Source organism: Drosophila navojoa, chromosome 4 (genome assembly GCF_054131105.1).
Source record: "Drosophila navojoa isolate 15081-1374.11 chromosome 4, UAZ_NAV_1.0, whole genome shotgun sequence".
In the NCBI taxonomy this organism is placed as follows: Eukaryota; Metazoa; Arthropoda; class Insecta; order Diptera; family Drosophilidae; genus Drosophila; species Drosophila navojoa.
The window spans coordinates 22,522,384-22,545,641 of NC_142892.1; the positions used below are offsets into that span (position 1 = coordinate 22,522,384).

The 23,258-nt window shown below is 38.4% G+C and overlaps 1 protein-coding gene across 21 annotated transcripts in view; it reads right to left on the minus strand.

The window, feature by feature from the left end:
• The window catches only part of Rbfox1 (RNA-binding Fox protein 1), a 133,226-nt gene that overhangs the window by 3,762 nt on the left and 106,206 nt on the right, over window positions 1–23,258 (minus strand). For 2 of the 21 annotated variants that reach the window (XM_089260061.1, XM_089260063.1), the window contains exons 3-15: window positions 21,767–22,066; window positions 18,547–18,825; window positions 14,400–15,140; window positions 14,265–14,318; window positions 13,580–13,672; window positions 12,412–12,466; window positions 11,515–11,556; window positions 9,054–9,074; window positions 4,375–5,029; window positions 2,445–2,496; window positions 2,182–2,235; window positions 827–898; window positions 31–188 (exon numbers count right to left, since the gene is read on the minus strand). In XM_089260061.1, coding sequence (XP_089116187.1) covers window positions 31–188; window positions 827–898; window positions 2,182–2,235; window positions 2,445–2,496; window positions 4,375–5,029; window positions 9,054–9,074; window positions 11,515–11,556; window positions 12,412–12,466; window positions 13,580–13,672; window positions 14,265–14,318; window positions 14,400–15,140; window positions 18,547–18,825; window positions 21,767–22,066 — 2,576 coding nt within the window. Of the gene's footprint in view, window positions 1–30; window positions 189–826; window positions 899–2,181; window positions 2,236–2,444; window positions 2,497–4,374; window positions 5,030–7,350; window positions 7,625–9,053; window positions 9,075–11,514; window positions 11,557–12,411; window positions 12,467–13,579; window positions 13,673–14,264; window positions 14,319–14,399; window positions 15,141–18,546; window positions 18,826–21,766; window positions 22,067–23,258 lie in introns of all 21 variants that reach the window. The other 19 variants (XM_089260071.1, XM_089260072.1, XM_089260073.1 and 16 more) reach the window with 19 other exon arrangements.

Genomic DNA, 23,258 nt, shown 5'->3' on the forward strand with positions numbered 1-23,258 from the left:
AACACATGAAAAACTGAGATGAAAACTTACCCCGCTACGGTGGCATAACCAGCGAGTGCCGGCTGGGCGGCTGCAGCTGCAGCGGCCCCGTAGGCCCGGGCAGCGACCGCCGTGTAGGTGGTGGCCGCCGTGGCATACGCCTGCTGCTGGGCCTGAGACAGGGGTGTCTTTAACAGAGGAGCAGTGGCCTGGAATAACGTGAAGCAAATTGTGTGTTAAAGGGAAGGTCAATCGAACAGATACAACGGCAACGACAAAACTAGCGACAGGTGATAGAGAGAGCAAAATGGCAAAAAGAGTTAAGAACCTAAACCAAAAAAAAAAAAAAATATAAGTATAATAATAAATATACATATATATATTATATTTATATATATACATATTTATTTGTAAAACCAAACATTAGAGGAGTACAATCAAATAGTATCAGTGCGTTTTTACTCTTTGCTTATCATAGTAGACATAATTATAATTTCAGGGATGAGACCAGCGAATTCAAGCTATAAACCCAAGATGCCAAAATTCTTATGGATGTACGGAGTGAGTAAATGCTACAAACAAAGTTTCAAAAGTGCAGGGATTCATAAAAAACTTATGTCGTATGTATATATAAAGATTATAGCTAGATTTTAACTTAGATGTGGGTGCAAGAGACAAAGCGCAGTCCCATTAAAAGTAAAAAACAGAAAAATAAACAACACACATATATAAAACAAACAGTTGTAATTTGGGCACAACAAACTAATTTTCTAATGGATTTGAATATATATAAATTCATTGTTTTCATTTTGTTTTTAATTTTCTAGCTAAAAATGATTATTTTTACCAAAACATTCTGTGGTACCGGAATGCGGTTGATCGTATGTGGGGTACTGTTTAGCGTAGTCACAGTGCGGCGCTGTAAGTTTTTTGATATATTTTGTATAATTTTTGGAATTTTTTTCGTTTAAGTTTTGATAATGTTGTATAGATATTTGATGCAGTAGTTGTTGTGGTTGTTGTTGTTGTTGTTGTTGCGTATTTTGTAACAGTCGTGAAAAAAGTAACCAAAAAAGAATACATACTTAGTAAAATTACAAAAATGTTCACAGCATTGAAGAATAGTTATTTATATGCTACTTAAGTATAGATGTAATTTTATTTATATCAGTATGTATGTATAAGGTATAGATAGATAGATAGATAGATAGATAGCAAAGCAAATTTCACAAGAAATTAAAGATTCAAACAAAAACTTGTGTGAATAAAATACGAAAAGGAAAGGAAACATAAACTTGGAAATTCTTTCGCTTTAAAATAGACAAAGACAGACAGAAAGAGAGTCAAAGAGAGCGAGAGTAAGAGCGGCATGCAGCCTGAAAGTATGCTATGCGTCTTTTTTATCGCCGCTAGCTAAAGCAATTCTTGATATATATTTTTTTTTAATGTTTTTTTCTTTCTTTTGTATGGAGACTACGCGTGTAATACTTAGTTGTAGCAAATGTGTTAACAAAATGAATAAGCGATGCATATAAGTAATCGCTTTATAGATAGAAATAGACGTAGTAGAACAATTATAAAATTACAAGAGCACGAGTATTTATATACATAAAAGCAATTACTTATGTATGATGTATATATGTATGTATATATAATTTTAATTATATTTTTGGTTTTTGTTTTGGTTAATGACACTCGGCCCTAATTGGAACTTGTGATATATTTGTATGCATATATTTTGGTGTTGTTGTTGTACGTTTACACGCTTGCTAATGCCAACAAATTTTACAGACTTAGTTGCACGACCAGTTACCAAAGGATAAGAAACAATAGAAAAACACCATTTCTCAATGTGTGGGTACGTGAGTGGTAAATATAAAAAGTGTGTCTCAAAACTTGTCGTTAGTGTTGTATGCAATAAAAAATAATATAATATGTTGAAGGAAAACATAAATTATAAAATCATAATAATGTAATAGTAACAAATAGAAAGAGCGAGAAATGTACAAACATATAGAAGAAGAATGTTCTGTTCCAAAACCAAGTCAAATATTGGTGTCTTTCACAAGTTACAATTGAAAGTAATGTGTGAATAAATGTGTATGTACGAGAGTATAATAAATATTGTAGTTTCAAGAACGTTCTTAATACGGTTTTGTTATGTTTTACGGTTAACGTATCAATCTGAATAGGTTTCATTACATTTAATATGGCGGCTGGCTGTGCGGCTGGAACTTCAGTGACCGGTTTGGCTGCCTGTAAAATTCATATATAATATACACATGTATATATATTTATTTTGTTTTTGTTTTCAAAATGTTTGGGGGTTTTTTGTTTAGCTAGCCAGCTTTAAGCTAAATGTGTGTATATATATTGTAAATGTATCTTAACATATGTTACACTAATATTAAGCCTAAATGACTGTCTTAACTGCTAAGTGTAGAGCACAATTTGCATAGACTCACCTGGAAGCGTAGATTTGGATCAGCGGCTGCTAAGAAGGGATCATAGTATACGCTGTGGGTGTTCAAGTAGAAGGATAAGATAGATTCGTAAATTAATAACTAAATTGGCAACTTCATTCAATCGATTTTCATGACAGCTGAGGCGGATCAATATTCTCAATTGCTCGTTCATTGATCTGACTTGGCTGCCATTTGATATATATAAAGCACTTAAAAGCAAAATTCAAAAATTTTCACATATATATTATTATTTGTTTTTCATTCATCTTTTTTAACGCACTTGTGTGTGGATTTTGGTTTGGGCGTTACGAACAGAAGGTGAAGACAAAGTTTTGGCCTAGAAGAATGTTGTAATTTAATGCGAAAACTTTGCCTGCGCCATTTTCTGTTGTTTTCCTTTTTCTCTTTGTTTTTAATATATATTTGTTGCACCGGGTACATTGGGTAAAATGGCTGAAACTCAGGGTGTAACTGAAAACGTAAGGACTCCCTAGCTTTAGGCTGCCTAAAATGAACCCAACTCAAACCTAAATTGCCTAACAACTAACTCTAAGCTGCCTCCTCTCCTATTCCCCCGGTAGGCGCTACCCTATCTGATGATGAGGTGATTATTGGATGCATATGCAGATGTAAGCTATAAGTAGAACACTAACTACCAAGGATAATCAACCATATGTGGTAAGTACGAGTACGATATATAATACAACTGACTCGATTCTACGAACAAAATGTATAAGAAACACTCTGCGCCCTCTGCAATTTAATGGACAGAAGAGACATTCATGCACCTAGCTAATTAGTTGGGAATAGTTTCGTATAAAATGTAGCATTATCATTGTTATCATTGCCAGTCATACGCTATTATTTAGTTATAGAACAGCAGCCACAAAGGAACACAAAATTGTAAACGGGTGTATTTCGAAATAATAATATAATATAATTATTTGAGATGTAGAGGAAACATGCGCGACAGCAGCAGACGCATCAAAACATTTCTTTTAAATGAAATTCGAATTCATCATACGCCTAGTGGTACACAATATACAGTATTACGTAGGACCCTTGAACCAAAGTAATAAAAAACTTATACGATTATCAAAATACGAATGCCAAAAAACTGCTCTCAGTCAAGAATAAATAAGTTTGTTTTTTTTTTTTGAGTATTTAAGTAGTAGTTAATGGCGTGCGTTAATCGGTAGCTGCTTTAATAGCTGTTGTTTGTTGCTGTTGTTGTTGTTGTTGTTTGTTGATTTTATACAAGAGACAAGTCTAAACTTGCGATTTAATTAGATGGTACATTAGGCAAATGTGACGCTATGCATATATAGTTGGATATATGTACTTATAAAAACGTTACACACACAAGATAGCTAATTATGTCAAAAGAATCACCGCATAGACCAAAAATTGAGAGACAAAAACAACATTAAAGCTATAAACAAATTTGAGCTCGCAGATGGATGGCGGATGGGGAGGGGAAGTGGACTGGAGTAATGAGGTCAATTTCAGTGGGATAAGGATGCGTTAGGTGTGTAAAATATGAAAGTTGACTGGTGAGCAGCCGCAATAGCAACAACAGCAGCAGGCCGCACAACATGGCGTATGCTTAATTATTCATTGCATGCAACACAGTGAGCCAGTTGTTATTGTTGTTGCTGCTGCTGCTGGTGCAGCATTGGTTGGCATTGGTTTTTGAGTAAGCGTTCGAGAGCGAGCGTAGACACCACATGAACAAAAAGTAAGTGCGCTAAAACTACATTCAATATATAGAGATTATTCAACTAAAAAAGTAAATAATAAATTAATAAACAAGATACAACTAGAGCTACATGACAGTTTCTCTTTTTGGCGGTTTTTTGCGACGACGACGTTTGTTGGTTTTCATTTTTTCTTTTGTGTTTTTGGGCAACGTGGAGTGAACTCTACTTACGGCGCAAATCCATGCAAAGCTGCAGCATTGTTGGCCGCGTTAGCCGACGCTGCCATGGAAGCAGCAGCCGCAGCAGCAGCGGCCGGCGTTTGGGATGCCGTTGCAGCGGATAGCCGTGCCGCGTACGCGGCGGCAGCGGCGGCGCTCGCACTGTTCGCCACACCCGGATTCTGTGCGGCTGCGGCCGCTGCCAGGGATTGCTGCAGCGCCGAGTGCTGCTGAGCGGCAGCAGCCGCAGCACTGCCAGCGGCAGTGGGCACGGCGACGGCCTGCAGCGTCGGCTGCAGCTGGGCTAGTTGAGGCGCGAGCGCATGCGCATGGGCATGCGGATGTGTGTGAGCGACGGCGGCGGCGGCGGCAGCGGCGTGCTGTGAGTGCTGGGCAGCGGCGGCGGCAGCGACTGCGGCATGTTGTTGCTGTTGCTGCTGCTGCTGTTGTTGTTGCTGCTGTTGTTGTTGCTGCTGCTGGTGCTGCTGTTGCTGCTGTTGCTGGTGCTGCTGCTGTTGGGCAGCAACTGCGGCGGCCACCTGACGTCGCTGTTGCTGCTGAGCGGCGGCCGCGGCGGCTGCCAGCGCCGGATGATGGTGCGGATGATGGGGATGGAAGGCAACTCCATGTTGTATGGCAACTCCACGCATGGCAGCAGCAGTTACGGCTGTGAGGCGGCCAAAACGATTTGTTTTTTTTTTTTGTTTGGATTTGATTTTTTTTTTGCAACGATTTTTACACAACATTTTTACCAGTGTGAATGGGTGTTTTTTTATGTGTGTGTTTGTCAGCGTGTGTGTGTGTGTGGGTGGGTGTTGGTACACACGCATAACATTTCATACACGTGTCGCGTGTATTTGTGTTTGTGTGTGTGTGTGTGTGTGTCATTGTGTTCGTGTGCAAAAAGTAGAAAAAAGGAAAAGAAAAGAACATAAAATGCATGCGGTTAGTTTCTCTCTCATAATATAAGTAAATTTATATAATATATATTCATATATGTATATAGTATATGTTTAGCAAATACTAGGCAATATGTAGTAGCTGTTTGAATGTGTAGATATTCAAGTATCGATCGAGTTTTAAATGATGTTGTTGGTATATACATATAACAATACATAAGACATACGTGAGTCAGTCATATAAAGGGGAATTCAGTTTCAGAAACATACTTAATTAATATTATATAACATTGAATTACCAAGAAATGCTACGCTCTTTTGTTTTTATGTTGTGTGTGTGTGTGTTTATTTAAATATAGTTATATATATACGGTTTATTATCATTAATATAACCATCCATTAACAATACGAAAAACATTAGACCAATCTGAGGTTTAGAATAAAAACATATACATATATATAGAGTTTGTAGTTTACGTGTGTATGCGGCAAGACATTTTGTCAAGGTATTCAGAGAACAAAGCAAACGTTTATGTGGAAAATTGTTTGTATGTATTTTTAGAAACCTTCAAACCTTAAAATGCAATCAAAACTAGGAAAACACATTTACTAAAAACAATATTGATGGTGCCGAATGGATTAAAGTTTGGGATTACAGATATTACACAATTAGATGATTGCTATGAATCTATGGGGACGAATAATCCAGCTTAAAGCGTTCTGCGCGATCTGTCAAATGTCAATGGATGCCATCGAATCATTGCGACTCGACATGTAATTAAAAATACATTTTGTGCTATTCGTGACAAACAATTAGCAGCCAGACCGCAATAAATTGGACAAGAGCGCTGCGCTTTGCCGGCCATAATTGGAGATACAGAGGAGCTTCTATGCAAATGCATTTCAATGCGAAACGCGAAATACAAAAATTAATTATTGAATATATCAGCCGAAAACAAATTGCAAATTTATTTGCCTCTTATGCGAAAACAAATTTGATTTTTGCTATATAAATAGCAATTAAAAAGTTGGCAGAGATAATATTTGTGTGTAACATTTGGACTTTCAGCAATTTCGTGGCCCATTTCCAAATGCAATTACCAAAAGTTAATTTCGATTTATGCTATTTACAAATAAAAAAGCATTAGAGCCAAGCAATCAAAGCTCCGAATTGTCGCGTTATTATTTCGTAGCATGCAACAAATTGAAAACGCACCATATCAATATTTGATAACAATTCCTAGGCTCAACTTCTTTATAAATAACCACATCCATTTTCAATTTCATTTTCATTTAAATAAGCTTAAGTTTTCTTTCAATGAGAACACAAAAAAAGACGTGCAAAATTGCAAAGAAAGTAAAAACATATCAAGAGTATAAACAGTTAAGAAATATATGCATAGAGCTTGGCGAGATAGAGAGACAGAGAGAGAGAGCGAGAAAGAGAGAGATTGTGACTAAGAACTAAGGAACTAAATGAAATGCCTTTTATAAAATGAAGCTTGCTTCGCATAAAATTGTCTACCGTCACACGATATAAGGCACTTTATAAACTACGATATAATGTAGGTAAGTACGCTATGGTTAAAGCTAAAGACCTTTCCATACTTAAGAGCTAATTACAGTTGTCAGGTGAGAGTGACACTAGTTGATTGGATCGATTGATTGATAGACTGATTGGCTGATCGATTGGTTGATTCTAGGGTTGTGTGTTGCTCGTGTTCGCCTAGCCGTACGTAGAACAATGCAATCTCAAGGGCGTCCAACAGGTATGCAATATATAGTACTTAGCATATAGTCAAACCCAAATGCGTAACCAAAAGAACAAGACAACAATTATATATATATATATATGTAGGTAAGTATATAGTACAGATCTCAAAACTAAGTTTGTTGCTTGCTGTTATGTCTGTGGAAGTGTGTGTGTGTGTTTGTGTATGCTTGTAGTAACTACGTATGTCTCGCTGGCTGTGTCTGTGTATGTGTTTTGGTCTCTTGTGGAAGTCAACAAGTTTGCTCAATTTTTGAATTCTGCTTTTTTTGGCGCATACAATCAAAGAAATGCGATCGACAATTCAATTCAATGTACCTCCGCCGTGTCGTTGCTGGTGCTGCAGATTGCGCCGTTACAGCTGCTGGGAGTGCACTGTGCGCCGGATGGCGGGACGCCAGCATAATGGGCGTGGCTGCTGGCGTAGATGAGGGCGCTGCGGGTGCGGGCGCGCTGTGCACCGCGGCTGGCACCGTTGCCGCCTGCGCCACCGACAGTGGCATCGGCAGCGCCATCGGCGGCAGCGTCGGCGCTCCGGCACCAACCGGCGCGCCCAAAAATGGCCAAGCGGCGGCCACAGGCAGCCGGTAACCTTGAGGTTCACATATATGTTCATAAATTTTGTTAGATTTTGTATTTGTATCATTCGATGAAACAATGGATGGATGAATCTGGGCTAAGTGTGAATGCGTGTCTTCCACACATATGTGTGTGAGTGAATGTGTGTGTGTGTGTCGTATTTACAGTTCGAATTGTGGGATGCATTGATTCGTTCGACTCGGTTTGGTATTTTTTCTGGTATATATATATATATATATAGCTTAAATCTAGTGCTAAGTAAAGCTGTTTGGTTCGCGACGAAGTTAACAGTTAAATACATTCGTGTTTGTACTTGCGTATACGTATGGATAGATGATAGTGTGTGGATGAGCTAGAGTGTGCGCGTGTGTGTGTGTTTATACATAAGTAATAAGTAATTACGCTAAGGAGCATTGCCGACAATGTTCAGACCAAAGAACCAGACCAAAATATGTCAAAACATAAAACGAACTAAGGACAGAAAAACAAAACGCACATACAACAAAACTGATTAGATAAATGTGTCAAACAAAATTATATTGATTGTTCAGATATGTATATAAAATTATAGTAAATATATATATGTATTTATATGTATATATATATTTTTTTAATAGTGTATATATATAGTAGTTAAGTAGTATGCATAAGACAACACAGCCGCAATATGCTAAAATTCATAACCATTATTAGAGACGATCACAAGATCATCAGCATCATTAAGTCTAGAAAGAAAATGGTGACGCGCCTGATTCAAAATGGGGTTTACGAGCGGTAAGTAACGATATTTGTTTATTTCAATTTAGTTTAAATTTAATTGTCATTCGTGTTTTGTTTTCTATTTTTGGTTTAATTCTCTTTTGGTTTTTAATTTTGGCAAATATGGAAAAAAGTATACAAAAAATAATATAATTACATTAAAAACAGTCATCAAATATTTAGTATTGTGAAAAATAGGTTTACGATTATATCATAGTATAGTATGCAAACAGTTTAACTTGGAACCTAACAATAAAAGTCAATAGATCTATTAAATTTGCATTTGGGTGGAGATTTTTTAATGGCAATTTGAAAATGTTTTCTCGACCTGTCAAAGATCCCAGAGTTACATACAATACTTTTCACATGAGGAGAGCTGCCTAACATATTATTTATGTATATGTAGATATATTGTCATTATTGTTTTTTTTTTTTATTTCGTCGTCCTTGGTTTCGCTTACATTCTAAAAAGGCATATACTTATATTAGGAACTGAGCGGGTCTCGTATACATTAAAGATAACTTATTTTTGTCTGTATATGTGTGGGTGTGAGTGTGTGTGCTTGTGTTCAATTGCGTGTGTGTGTGTTATTTGAGAATTTATAACAAAATACACGGCAAGCAATAAATACAAAATACAAATACAGCAAAAGTATACAAATAAAACGTGACAGAACGCTTACCTTCAGGCCATTGTACGCAAACTATAGCCGGTGGATTTATATGAATCGATGCAGTAGTTGGTGTTGTCGTTGTTGTTGTTGTTTGCATGGAAAAATCAAGAGAAAACTTCAAATTAGTTTTACATTTTAAATCGCGTTTTTATGCATATATTTATATATACAAAGACTTTTCATATAGCCAGTAGGATCAATAGCATTTACAAGTTTGGCCCGTGCTAAATGCAGTTGCGGGATTTGTATATTTTGTGGATAGAAGCTTGCGGGGAGAAGGGGGTTTAGTTGATAGCACACAACATGCATTTCGACTTGAATGGAACAAATATCTGTTTGCCATTTTAGTTAATCAAATTTGGACTTTACATGCTTTTTCTCTCGAATAATTCGCCGATTTCTTGTCTCATCGATTAAATGTGCGCACAAAAGTATGCAATGAAAACTCTAAATGCTTCACAATGATGCAAATGCTAGTTAAATAACAAATAAGCTGTCTGTCGCTCTTCCGCTGTCTGCTAAACACATACATGACGAAAGAAGAGGGGGGAAATCGAAAAGTACATTAAAATAAATGTCAAATAGACAGGCAGTAGGAATTCTAGTTGTTTCTGTTGGTTGGGCGCATTAAGCTGAACATGTCAAAGGATCAACAAAAAATATTTATACACAAATATATGTACATATATGAATGTATGTATGTAGGTGTAGGTCGAAGTTAGCATACCATGTAGAAGGCAAAAGTTTCTGCAAAATGCTGTACAGTAGTGGGGTGAGTGAGTGTGAAAGAAACACATTTGCATAAGACACAGCAAGTAACAGCAACAAAACTACGAGCAAAGGACATGAAGGACAAGACGGCATCTGGAGTTGGTAAGAGTTTTTGATTTTTTGCTGCTAAAATTTATGTGTATGCCGCAACATGTTTGCAACGTTGTGTGCTTTCCATTTTCTTTGTAATTATCCTTACTGCCCGCCCCTATTCGCCCCACTCCGCTTCGTTTGCCTTTGCCAACGTAACGAGCAATAAGAATAACGTGAGCTCTGCCCTGACTGCTGCCACAGCTAATGCTGCCGGCTTTTTGCCCGGCAACTGAAGCCAGTTCGAAACGTGATAAAGTGAGTGCTTCCCCGCTCCCAGCGCACCTCACTATTCCGTTTATACGGCAACATTCTAACTACCTTTCGGTCGCTCTATCTGACTATCTGTCTATCTGTCTGCCAGTCTGTCTATCTATAATATGCTGGCAGCCGCATAAATAGCTAGGCGTCCCAGCGGACACACTGCTTGCATTTAGTGCAACGCAAATGAAGCGCATTACGTGCACGTGGCAGAGCGCCGTGGAGCACTGTGAGGCAGAGGGGTAACCGAGCAGTCAGGCTGGAAAAGCCAATCCAAGCCACGGCAAAGGCACCCAGGGCAGGGCAAGAGATGCCGCCTGCAGCCACAGCCACAGCCATGGCCGCATCACCAATCTGTCTGTCCGTCTGCCAGTCCGTCTGTCCGTTGGCGATACAAAAGCATTTTGCATCTCCTGTCCACATGAAGGCAAAAACTCCGTAGGAGCAGCTGCTGGCTACATTTCAGCTGCTTCCCTTTTGCTTTGGCTCAGCTCGCTTCAGTTTTGTTTGCTTGGGCTGGGTTTGGGTTCGGGTTTGGTTTGGCTTGGTTGGCGTTGGGTTGGTAATCGGCTTATCGTATTTGAGCGAAACTAAAGTATAGATTTTGCGCTGTGAATACTTTTTAATGGCAACTTGCATGGAAAGACGATTTAATCAGCAGTATTATTTATTATACATGGCATGAAAAACTTTCTTGCTGCTCCTGTTTTTCTTCACCCTTTTTCTCTCTGACAGTCGTTTCCCATTTCCTTTTTTCTTTTTTGGTAAAAGCGCAAACTTTGAGGTAACCGCAAGCTTAAATAAAAACGTGTATACTGCAAAACTAACATTAAATAACTAAGAACTTCTAACTGACAAAACTTCGTATAAGGAACCACACGACAGGGACAGAGTATATATACAGATATACATATATAGATACGCTCCTATAAAGTTCCAGCTGTCAAATGAAGCAGTACGTATAGAAAGAACAGAACAATCATAGAATCATGGACAGTATTCATGCTGGGACTGTGAGTGTAAATGCATGTATGCTTAGATAATATCGTTTAGTTGTTGGTATTACAGTTAATTTCGAGTTGTTTGGCCAATATTGGGGTTTGTATCATGCCACCGTTAGCGTGCAACATGCCAGGACAATGTTGACTATAGATTTGGGTGCTATTGTACTATAAAAGGGGTTACGCTCAATCATGATTAGGTGCCTATGGCTATGGACAACATTAAGTGGATTAATTATGCACGAGCTATATATTGTTTTTCTTTTTTGGTTCATTGTTTGCAAGCAAGTTACAAGACATAACACAAATGCAATTTTCCATTTATATTTGTTCTCTGGTTCGCTCACCTAGAGCTGGAGCCGGTAGGGCACCGTCTTTGGTCAGTACAACTGTGTGTGTTGTTGGTTGTGTGAGAGAAAGCAAAATAAAAAATAAAAAAATTGGTATTTTAATTTCATTGTTCTTTGTAATTATTAGATCGGTGTGTTCAATCAACGGTAATCGGTTCGCAATACAAATTGAAGGACAAACACTTTAAATCCATAACTCTGGTTAATAGAACAAACAAGGCAAAAGTCTCATCAAACGTTTGTGTATGTGTGTGTGTAAGTTTATATATGTACATATGTGTCTATAGACTGTTTGGTTAGCAACCGCAAAGTCGGCTAGAGTTTGTTAGTATGGCAATTCAGTTAACAAGTTTTTGATTGCCTAACGCCTTGGCATACGTCTTATCAACAAGTTCCTCAAATTAAATCAAAAGCAATAACAAATTTCCAAGACCAAACATTTTCATTAGGAAACATTCGCTCAGTTTTGCTAACATTGCATTTGCAGCCGCCACAGAACTTTATGTGAAAAGTTCAACTTGAAAAGGAAAACAACAAAACACAAAACAATAAACAAAAAGAAACGGAAAACCGAATTTTAGAAAAAAAAAAAAAAAAAAACAAAATCAACGAAATTTATATCAGCACTAAACGCAACAACGGCAACGGCCAGTCAAATATTATGGCAGTTGTGTTCAAGTTTTTATTGTTGTTGTTATTTAAGTTGCCTTTTGCGTGCTTCTCATTTCTTATAGTTGTTCTAGGCCAGCCGTAATTGCATTTCTTTGTTCAACATTTAAACTTGTTTCGCTACATAGCTTACACTTAGTTCTATATAGGTGATATACACGTGTATTCGCGTGTGTGTGTGTGCGTGTGTTTAAATGTGTGCGCGTGAGGGTTAGAGCAACTTACCGTTGGGTACTGCTGTCACTTTTTTGGTTTGTACACGTGCAGTGGCGTTATTCACCTTCACATTGGTTATTGGTAACGAGTAGAGTTGAGTTGAGTTGAGTTGCAGCGAGCGTGGTGGGTTTTGGTGGTGAGTTTTGTAGTTTGATTTTTTTTAATATAATGTACGCATTATATAGATTTTTTGCATATTATATTTTAATCGCATTTCGCATGTACAGAGAAAATAGGAAAAAATTTGTGTTAGTTAACAATTACAATTGCATGAGGTGTGTATGTATGTGTGTGTGTGTAAGTGGTTAAGGCTGTGAGGGCAAATTAATAAATACTATTTGTTTATAACAGCTATATCCCATTTCCAACATTTGTGCTCCATCTATCTTTCACAGCCTTCGATATTCATTTCACACCCGCACAATTGCATTTCCTCTCGATAATTAGGCAGCTTTCTGGTTTCACAACACAATAAAATAATGATTGCCATCCTCTGGGGGGTTGCTGTTGAATTGTTTAAATAACAGTTGGCACTTTGCGCTTTTTCAGCATATTTTAAATACCAATTATCTGTGGCCGTCCACTTAACATAAATACAGAGGCAATGGGGTGCGCCGAGCGCACGGACAGACATCAATTCCTTGATGCGAAATGTGAAATGAGCAGGGAAAAAAAGTAATTAATTTTTAATTAAAGGCAAATAAAAAAGGCTGTGCATAATTTAAAAATTAATGAGCATTCGATTAAAATGCGAAATCAAAGTCCGCTGACCGTGTGTGAATCCGATTTTAAATACGCTTTGCATTGCCCCAAAAGCGCAATCAATGCGCGGCAAATTTAATGAAAATAAAAGGAGAATGAATAAAGTACCATAAAATAAAACTCGCTCTGCAATGTGAAAACACGTGAAAACTATTTCACGTCACGTAGACACGCAAAGGCCGAGACTTGAAAGCCAATTTCTTCGAACCGAAGTTCTTTGCCCTGCTCTCTCTCCACATATATTGTAGTATTTCTTCGGTGGTAAATAAGAAAGTTGTGATAGTTTTACAATTAGTTTTAGATAATAGTAGCTGCCCATGTGTTGTGTGAGTGTGTATGTGTATTATGTGTGTGTGTGTGTGTGTGTGTGAGTGTGAGAGTGGTTTATAGTATTTTCTGGCTTGCATGCACCCACCTCGATTTTGCGTCCCTCAACCACGGTGCCGTGTAGACGTTCGCGTGCTCGTTCTGCATCGTTGCTGTTAGCGAATGTTACAAAACCGAATCCCTGCCATTCGCAATCAAACATGCAATTAAAAAACATATAGAGTATATAAGTATATGCGTATACAAAGAGAGATATACAGGTAGACTATATATGGAATATATATGTATGTATATGTAGATGTAAAGTACGATTCCAAAACAAGGTTGGCACCAAGGCACACGGCTAGGCTACAATATAGTATACACGAAAGGGGAGCAGAATGGAGGGGAAGTAAGGTGTGCGGAGGAGGTTTGAGCGAGGGCCCTGGGTATGCGGGCCTCAGCATCTCGGGGCATGCGTCGGCACCTTAAATTATGCACATTTTTTCGTCTCTGCAGAGCAACAGCGACTGTTGCTATGCAATTATGTTTGTGAGCGGCGTCTGCTTAACGGTACACTGAAGTTTTGCCGTTACTACTGGAGCTGTAGCCGCTGGAGTGTAAGGAGGAAAAGCAGATCCAAGCGAACTCAATGCTTCAACAGGGTGGTCCCTGGCAACGGTGCCGGACAAAAGGACATCGCTTCCCCTAACAATGGCTCAAGTGCCCGCCCGCTCAGTGCATAATTTAAATGAATCGTGCAACAGGATAAAGCAGACTTCCTGTGGACTTACCTTGCTGCCGCGCTCATTGAAGATGATTTCCACGTCCAAAATGTTGCCAAATTGCTAAGGGCGGAACAGGAGTTGGAGTTAGTATTATAGGAAATTGTTGCAATTGTTCTGGCGCTGTCGCTGCCTCTGGCTTACCCCAAACATGGCACGCAGATCGGGGTCCCTGAAGCGAAACGGTATATTGGAGACGTGCAAGCGCTTGGGCTGACTTTTGGCATCCAGCGATGCAGCAGCGGCCACGGCGGCGGCCACCGACGAGGACACCGACTGGTTTAGACTAGTTACCACATTGGGCGATTGCACGGCCGCAGTTATGATTCCGCTGACGGCGTTCATGTGAGCAAGCACCTGTGAGGTGCTGGCGGGCTGGCCGCAGTTGGCAATACTATCCAGGCCGGCTGTGGGCAGTATTCCTGACGAGACGCTGCTGCTGGTGGCGGCCAATGCGCCCGAAGCTATGGAGCTGGCGGTCACCGAGGTGGTTGCTGTGGGACTGCTGCTTAAGTTGAGCTGTTGCTGTTGCTGCTGTTGCTGTTGTTGCTGTTGCTGCTGTTGCTGTTGCTGCTGTTGTTGTTGCTGTGCAGTTGGTGGTGTTTGCAGCAGCGGCTCACCGCTGGCAATAGGTGATGTGTTGCCCGAGACGTTGCCGTCGTTCGAGATGCTATTACTATTGCTGTTGCCGTTGAGCGTGGCTGCTGCTGTCGGGGCGACTGAAACGCTGGACGGTGAGCTGCTGTGCGGAGAACTGGGCGTACCACCACCACCGCCACCGCCGCCGCCACCACCAGTTCCAGTACCGCTGCCACCTCCACCAGAATGAGGCAGTGCCGAGTTCTGCTGTGCCTCCGGTGCCTCGTTGGCAATCAATACTGTGGACTGTGGACGCAAAGAGAAATGAAATAAAAATCAAATTAGTATAATGCCAAATGGACTTAATCTAAAACTAATGCTCATATTGCTGCTGTTAAAGCACAACAGCGCTCCGTGAATGACAATTTTCCCCGAAATTCTTTGCTTAATGCACTCTCCCCTGCGCTTATTGAATTAGGCAAAATTTGTTAGATGTATAATTTATATAGACATGTTCTAGATCTGACATTGATTAACATCAAAATGAAAAATCAAATTATTTTAATGTTTGATTTTTTTTTTTTTTTTTAGCTTGAAGCATTAAACCTAATCCCATATTGCTCTTGTTGAACGAATATACAAATTCGCAGGTTTCTCTGCATTATGCATTCTACATTAAAAGCATATCCTGCACTTATTCAATGCACTTATTCTATATGTAAACATATCCTAAAATTGATAACAAAATAAAAAGTCAAATTAGTTTAATGGTTAGTTGCATTTGGCTAAAGCATTAAACTAAATCTCATATAGATATATGATTAACAGTAGATGAAGAAGAGGTAATTTAGTGTCATGGTCAATTTTTGGCTTGGAGTAACATGAAATTATATCACATCAAACAGTATTCTCTATTCCATGCCTTAGTGTCATTATGCACCTATTCAATTGTATTACATATATGTTGATAAATCATAGAACCAATATAGATATATCCATGATTTGATATCGAATTCGACAATTGTTAGATTGATATAGTTAATAAACTTATACTTATATATAATTAATATAGTTGAGTCTACATTTGTTGTTTGATTGATGCTCAGTTCAGTTTAATTTCGTTTTTCGCATTTTGGAGTACAATAAATATTCAATTGCGTATAAATCAAATTTGCAACACTATTTACAGACCCATTGCAATTCTTATTTGATTCAATTGTGCTTAAGTTCTGGACTCTCACGGGAATCCAGTGCACAAATTGAGTGAAAAACAATATCAACAATGTGCTTGTTGCTGAAATGCTTTAGTAATGTAAATGTATTATTGATAATTGGTGAAATGTAGATGCATTTGTAGTGGCTGTAGCTGACGACGTAGTTGTGGCTGCTGCAGCTGCCACATCGAAAATCGAATGCGAACAAGTGCCGCAATAAATAAACAATTGAAACGAAAATACAATTTTCAAGTGGTTTGTAGACACACATACGAGCAGCTATTGTGTGTGTGTGTGTGTGTGACCCAATAAAAAAGAAAGGTTACACACACACACAAACAGAGAGAGTGAGAGAGAGAGAGAGAGGGAGAGATCGGACAGACAATCGAACCCAATGCGAATGGCACATTTGTGGCACATACTTTTGTTGACTTATGCAATAAAACTGTCGCGTAGTGCACCACGCCCACGTCCCCACGCCCACGCGACCTATCTGTGTGCAACCAAATCCGAGCTATGTCCCTGCGGAAATGTTTGCATTTGTATTTTTGCATTATTAAAACTGAATATGCACTGTGGCATGTTGCCTATTGGCATTGTTGTCAGTCAACCAACCATGCCACATGTGTCGTCCTCTCTCCTTCCCTCTCTATATCTATCTCGCTCGTTATCTGTCTGTGGGTTTGAATAATTTCATATTATTGTCAATTTACGCACACGATGCAAATGCATTGGTAAATGCAATAACATCAGCTAAGAGCATATACATACATATGTGTAAATTCGATTTGTTCAGGGGCGGCGGCCCCTCAATGTAGGCAATAGAAACGGCGCTAACTTAATTTTGGGGTTGCGTTCGCCGTTTCGTATTAAATGCGCATTGTTGACACATAAATTAAAGCCAATTCCTTTTGTAAACATGTATGTATATCGCGGTGAGCTATTCCCTATACGATTTGGATTGCATGTTTAGCGCACATTTTCCTTCTCTTTCTTTTTTTGTTTTTTATTTTTACCTTGGCGAGGTAAAGTGAAATAGCGTGAAAAACTTTAGCCGTATAAATGGCTAACGATAACGTAGGCAGATCCTGCAAATGAAGTGAAGGGCCGTTGGAATTCGAATCGGAATAGGGAATGGGATGCATGGAATTGGGATTGGGTTACGCTAAAATGACATTTAACGCTTTTTAGTTTATAAAATGCCTTCAGTGAAGCACGCGAAGCGGTGCCAGCAAAAAGGTCGCTCGCTAGTTTGCATAAATTTCAAAAGCAAAAGCCAAGGAACAAGGAATTTTGTGGCACATATCAACGACAGAGGCATACTCTATACAAAGAGTCTTAAGAGCTACAGAAATATTTTAGGCCTTATAGTTGCCTCAAATATTTTAATAATTTTAATTTAACTTATCCTTGATCTTGAGATAAATATGCATACATCATCCGAAAAATAGGTATATAGCCAATATGCCCCTTTTTATGGCTTGCCTGAGAGTACAGCTGCAGAAATAGTTTGGGCCTTATAAGTAGCCCAACTATTTTAATAATTTAAATTTGACTTATATTTTATGCAGAGACAAATACCCAAATATCATACTAAAAGCATCATATAACCAATATACCCATTTTTGTGGCTTGACAGAGTATAGGTCGATCAAAATCAAAGGGTTAACATGCAAAGGGTCTTGGAATTTGAGCTAAATGTTTTCAATTGAATGCGAAAGGTGTTGGCTTCTCTAATCAAAATTAAATTACCCTAATTTTGTGAATGGTTTCATATTCCAAGTGGCTCAACTGAAATTGGCCTCAACTTTGAGAATTATTTGTAGTTTCCACGTGGTTAAGATACCACAAGTAATTAGTCGCATTGATGCATAGCTTAGCCTAGTAATACGTATTATAATGTAATATGTAGAAAATCATAATATGTTATGTAATAATATTTTAATTTAATATTAATTTACTTAGTGCGCTGTAAGACCAAGCTTATTCCGAAAAAAGAAAAAAAAAAAAAAAGAATTTTGCCTCCACATTTTGCTTCTCTCTACTCAAGTTTACGAATTTATAAACTTAGACAATTGCTATGCAGCCCAACATTGTTGCGAGACGCGCTGGGAATGACAATGCGTAAGCTGCAATGAATGCGTACTAACTACGTGGGTTCTCTATGACTAAGTAGCAACTTTTGCTTAATGAAGGCGCTGGTCAGCAAAAAGGCAGCAAACAGAGAACAAAAAGGGAGAGAGAACAAAAACTGAGCTGCGGAAACCCAGAGCAAGCATGAAACCGAAAACCAAACTTATGAAACGTATATCCCAATTGTCTGCATTACTCTAGAGTTTTTCTTGTTCTTTTATTTTGTTATTATTATTATTATTATTATTTTGTTGTTGTCTTTCACTGTTTTTCATTGCGATTCTTTTCTGTTGCTGTTGCTGTTGCCTTTCTTGACTGTTTATTTTATTATAATTTTTTGCAGTTGCTGCGTTGGCCAAACTCACAATGCTGAGCACATTCTGTGGGGTATGCGGTAGCTGCTGCTGCAGTTGCTCCATCGCGTGTCCATTTGTCAGAGGTGCGGGTGGCTGCTGCTGCTGCTGTTGCTGTTGCTGTTGCGTGACCAGCGTCGTGGCAGTTGTTCCTGCTGTGCCACTTGCTTGCACTGGCAGTGTGGCTGGAGTTGGGGCTGTGGTCCCATTGCTAATGCTGCCATTGTACTGTGTCTGTTGTGTTTGTTGTTGCTGTTGTTGTTGTTGTTGTTGTTGTGTTGACAGATTTGTCTGTGATAAATTTGCGGATAACAACAAGGATTTGCGTTTAGTTGGCATTACAGGCGCATTCATAGCTGTGCATATACATATATATTTATATATGTATATAAATATATATACGTATATGTGTATGTGTGTGAGTGTGTGTGTGAAAGAGAGTGTTTAAGTGACACAAGGACTACGATAGGCAGACGGTCAGGCAATCAACCAAACGACCAACACCAAAAAAATTGCTTAATATTTAAGTACATTGCAAATATGTATACAAGTAATTAAATATATATAAGTATATATGTATATAACTAATACATATTCAACTGCATTTGCCAGGGTTTAGTTGCTTTTGCTTATTTCATTTTGAACATGCCTCAGATACAGCTAGCGTATTGTTAATTATATAAGTAGTATAAATATATATATATGTATGAAAATAGTGATATAACAAAATGCGAAAAACTAGAAAATGACTTAACAGTTTTGTTTTGTGTTTCTTTTTTACAGTCTTAAGCTAAGATATATGTATATAGATATAGATAAGTAGATATATATTTCATATTATGTATAAAAAAACCATACAATACATGTCAAGGATTATATTTATTCAAATTGCACACACAGATGTGACTCCATCAACCAGTCAATATCAATAACAATTCATCAATCAGTTCAGCAAACTGTCAAACTTAAAGCATGGCTCACATTGTGTGGATTGGTAAAGGGGGTAAATTACTAACAGCAACTGATAGCCATATATATGTATATATACGTATATATTTTGGAGAGAAATATTATAAATTAGATTAACGATCTGTAAATACATCATGCGACCAACACATATTATGTTTGTTTATTATCAAAAAAGTGAGTTGTTTGAAAAATAAATTCATAGCTGGATTAGTTTCAATGGCCCAACATCCAACCGGGCGTATGCGTAATTTTATATTTTTGATTTAACACCTCAACTAGCACGTTTATGCAGACTTCTTCCTGTGTGTCTGCTGCCCGCTACTCAAGTATCTGTCGAACGGAAATAGAATGAGTCAGATTTGTCGACGATTTACACTCATGCAAAAACAATATAGTTTCAGGCGACAGAGGCGCAGAAATGTTGTCCTGATATCTGTTTATTGTTTCTTGTCCATTTTACCTGAGGCAATTCGCAATGCGTTTGTTCAGCTGTCGTCGCTCGCAGTTATTTGTGACCGAGTGCATGGCTATGCTTGAGTTATGTTTTATTTATGACAACAGTTTGCTCCTATTATTGTACAGTTACTGCAATTGCAGCTACAATTGCTCAATTCATATTTAATTCAGAGAAAGGATATACCACTAGACTAATTGAATGTATTTACATATAGATGCCGGCTGATGAAGTGTGTAAAACCATGATGCGAACTTATGACAGCTCAATTATTGACAACAGGGCTTTAACGGAAATTAGCTAAAGATATACCAAAAATATATATATGGAAATACAATTCACAGATTATCCAGCTTAGCAGAACAATAGTTTAATTTCTGATTTACACATACTAAATTTAAGTCAACTCACTTATTGTTCTACAAGCTAGGACTCCCTTATGCCAAGAAAATCCCATCGAAATTATACTAAGTAGATTACCACGTGGACATATTTTGTTGATGAGTTGTGTATTTAAATCAAATTCGGCTACATTGCCTATGCAATGTCTAATATATTTGATAATTTATGGCTAGATTCACAAAGATAAGTTCAACTACAAAACGACAAAAGGAAATACAAGTTAAGGCCGAAAATGAAACAACAACAAGCAATTTTATTGCCAATAATTAAATATTTGATTATTTATTGCACATGGGAGGCCAAAGTTCGCCAACATTTAAATGCAAACAATTAAACAATTGCGTAAGTGTGTGTATATGTGTGTGTGTGTGCGCGAGTGTGCGTGATATTGTGTGGCACACAAATTAAATGTTACACAAAAGCTTAGCTGAAAAATGTAAAACCCAGCTGTTAAATTATTCAAATGCACGAATCAATTTTCATAAACAAATAAGCACATGCCGCTGCTCAAACAACAAATGCTGCGTGAAATAAAATCACATGAAATCGCCAATAATAAAAAAACAACTTTAAAATTGTCCAAACATTTGTGATTCAATAAAAATACTCAGCATTGTTCATTAAATAAATGAAGAGCATTAAATATGTAAGACTCATTTAATTTAAATGCTTGAACTGATTCCCTTAAGACCGAATCCAAAAAGAACAAATTGTGAATGACAGATTTTAATTTTATACATGTTTATTTTTTATTCACTTTCATTTTAGTTAAAATGAATTAGTCTTGTTGTTTTATTCTATGAATTGGCTTGTTGAATTTTTTAATGAGAACATAAAATAATTTGTGAGCGCTGTAAGCCACACAGAGCTCGGCCGAGTGTCCTTCGGGCGTTTGCTGCTTCGCATAAACAATAACAACAACTCAAACGACGCAACGTGCTGGACCAGCCCCAAAAAGTATGCTACAAAAATATGAATGCTAAATTGTGTACGTAGAGCTTACTGAGCGCGCTCCTCTGTTTATTGCTGGTTTTTGCAAAGCACATGATCAAATATGTAAAGGAAACAACTAACATGAACGTGTTTCTGACTGTGTGTGTGCGTGTGTGTGTGAGCGCTTGAGTATATGTGTGTTTGTGTTTTGTGCATAGTTATAGACACACTCAACGACTACATAATGGCAAATCAAAGCAGAGCAAGACAAAACCGAACCCAAAAGCCAAAGCCAAATTAACGCTACAAAATACAATTCAAAAACACAAACTCATACACATACACAGACACACACAGAGCGACAGAGAGAGATGGAAACAAACACACACGCAGACACACACACACACATACACATTTAGAGTTAGGGAGTGTTGAGAGTGAGTGCTTGAGAAAGAGTCTGGAGCGGAAACTCACCTTTTGTTGGATGTACATCGGGGCATTGACAGCAATGCCATCTGCCCCGCTGGTGGCCACTGCCACGGAGGCTGGCGCGACACCAGCTGCTCCTGTGCTGCCATTGCCCGCTGTTGAGGATTCGGCGGCTGCCTTTAGCTGCATGCCGGGCTCAGTTTTGATGGCGGCTGCTGTCACGGCCAGCGACAGGCTCTCGGCCGCTGTGGGCGCACCAGCAGCGGCCGCTGCCGCTGGTCCTGGCGCGGCAGGATAGCCGGCTGGTGCGCCTGGAAACGGCGCCACGCCAGCCTGCACCATGTGCTGCAAATGAGAGACCGAGAAAGAGAGAGGGAGAGAGACAAGGCAAGGGCCAAGATTAGTATGGAAATCATTTGTGAACCACTATGTATGTATATGTGCATTAAAATAAATACTGCGAGTATTAGTTGACTTATAAAATATGTATATGAATGTCCAAGATATTACATGAACATATATTGTGCCATCTGCCATCAGTTTTTGAAAAAGCGTATCTGAAAATCTGCTCTTTGCATCATTTCTGACTGGACCCACTGCATATTTGTCTATGTGCATTTGGCCACTCCGAATGCTGCCATAAAAGTGCAAAATGAAATCCGTATAGTTTATTTTGCACGTAACCCATGACCGCTATCTATGGTAGCCGCTAAGCTCCTGGGTAGACAAAGGCAACTAACTGCCAAGTGGATATACACATATGCACACACACAAACACACCAACACACCCACATGCACAAATGCATTGGCTGTAGCATTGCGAGTTTTAAATTGCAATTTTTATTTGCACCAATTTTGGCTATTATTTTGCTTGGTTTACCTGCCAGCTGCCACCCACGCACACACCCCCCCCCACACACACACAGCGTTTGTTGTCAACAGCTATGAAATATGCAAAATTTGCAGCTTATTCGAGCTAAATAAACCTCAGCTCCAACCCTAATACATAGCACAGCTCCCACAGCCCAACCATTTTGTCAGCAAACTTTTTGTAATTTAAGCGAACCAAAGCCAGAGGGATACAGAACGAGAGAGCGAGAGCAATAAAAGGAGAGTGAGAAAGAGAACTAGGTAAATGGGGATTATCGTGTGAGTGGCATTTTAATATGTTTCACTGTAAATTTGTTGGCGCTGTTGTGTTTCTTGATTAGAACGCTTGCCTTGTCGGCTAAGGCTGAAGCTGAAGCTACATGAAATGGATATTAATTTTGGGATTAAGCGAAGCATGGAATATATTTCCTTAATTTAAAAACTGTCAGTGCCAACAATTTCTGTATATTTACGAAATTTCTCAAATTTATGTAAAAAGTTTAAAAAATATCAAAAATATAATAAACTAGATTTTACGATAATAACACACCAGAATTATAGTTTCAATTGTGAAAAAATCACAGAAATTGCAATGATTAAAAAAGTCAAAGTTTAAAAAGTCAGTGAAAATATTAGAATTAAAGTTTAACCCTTAACATTATCATAT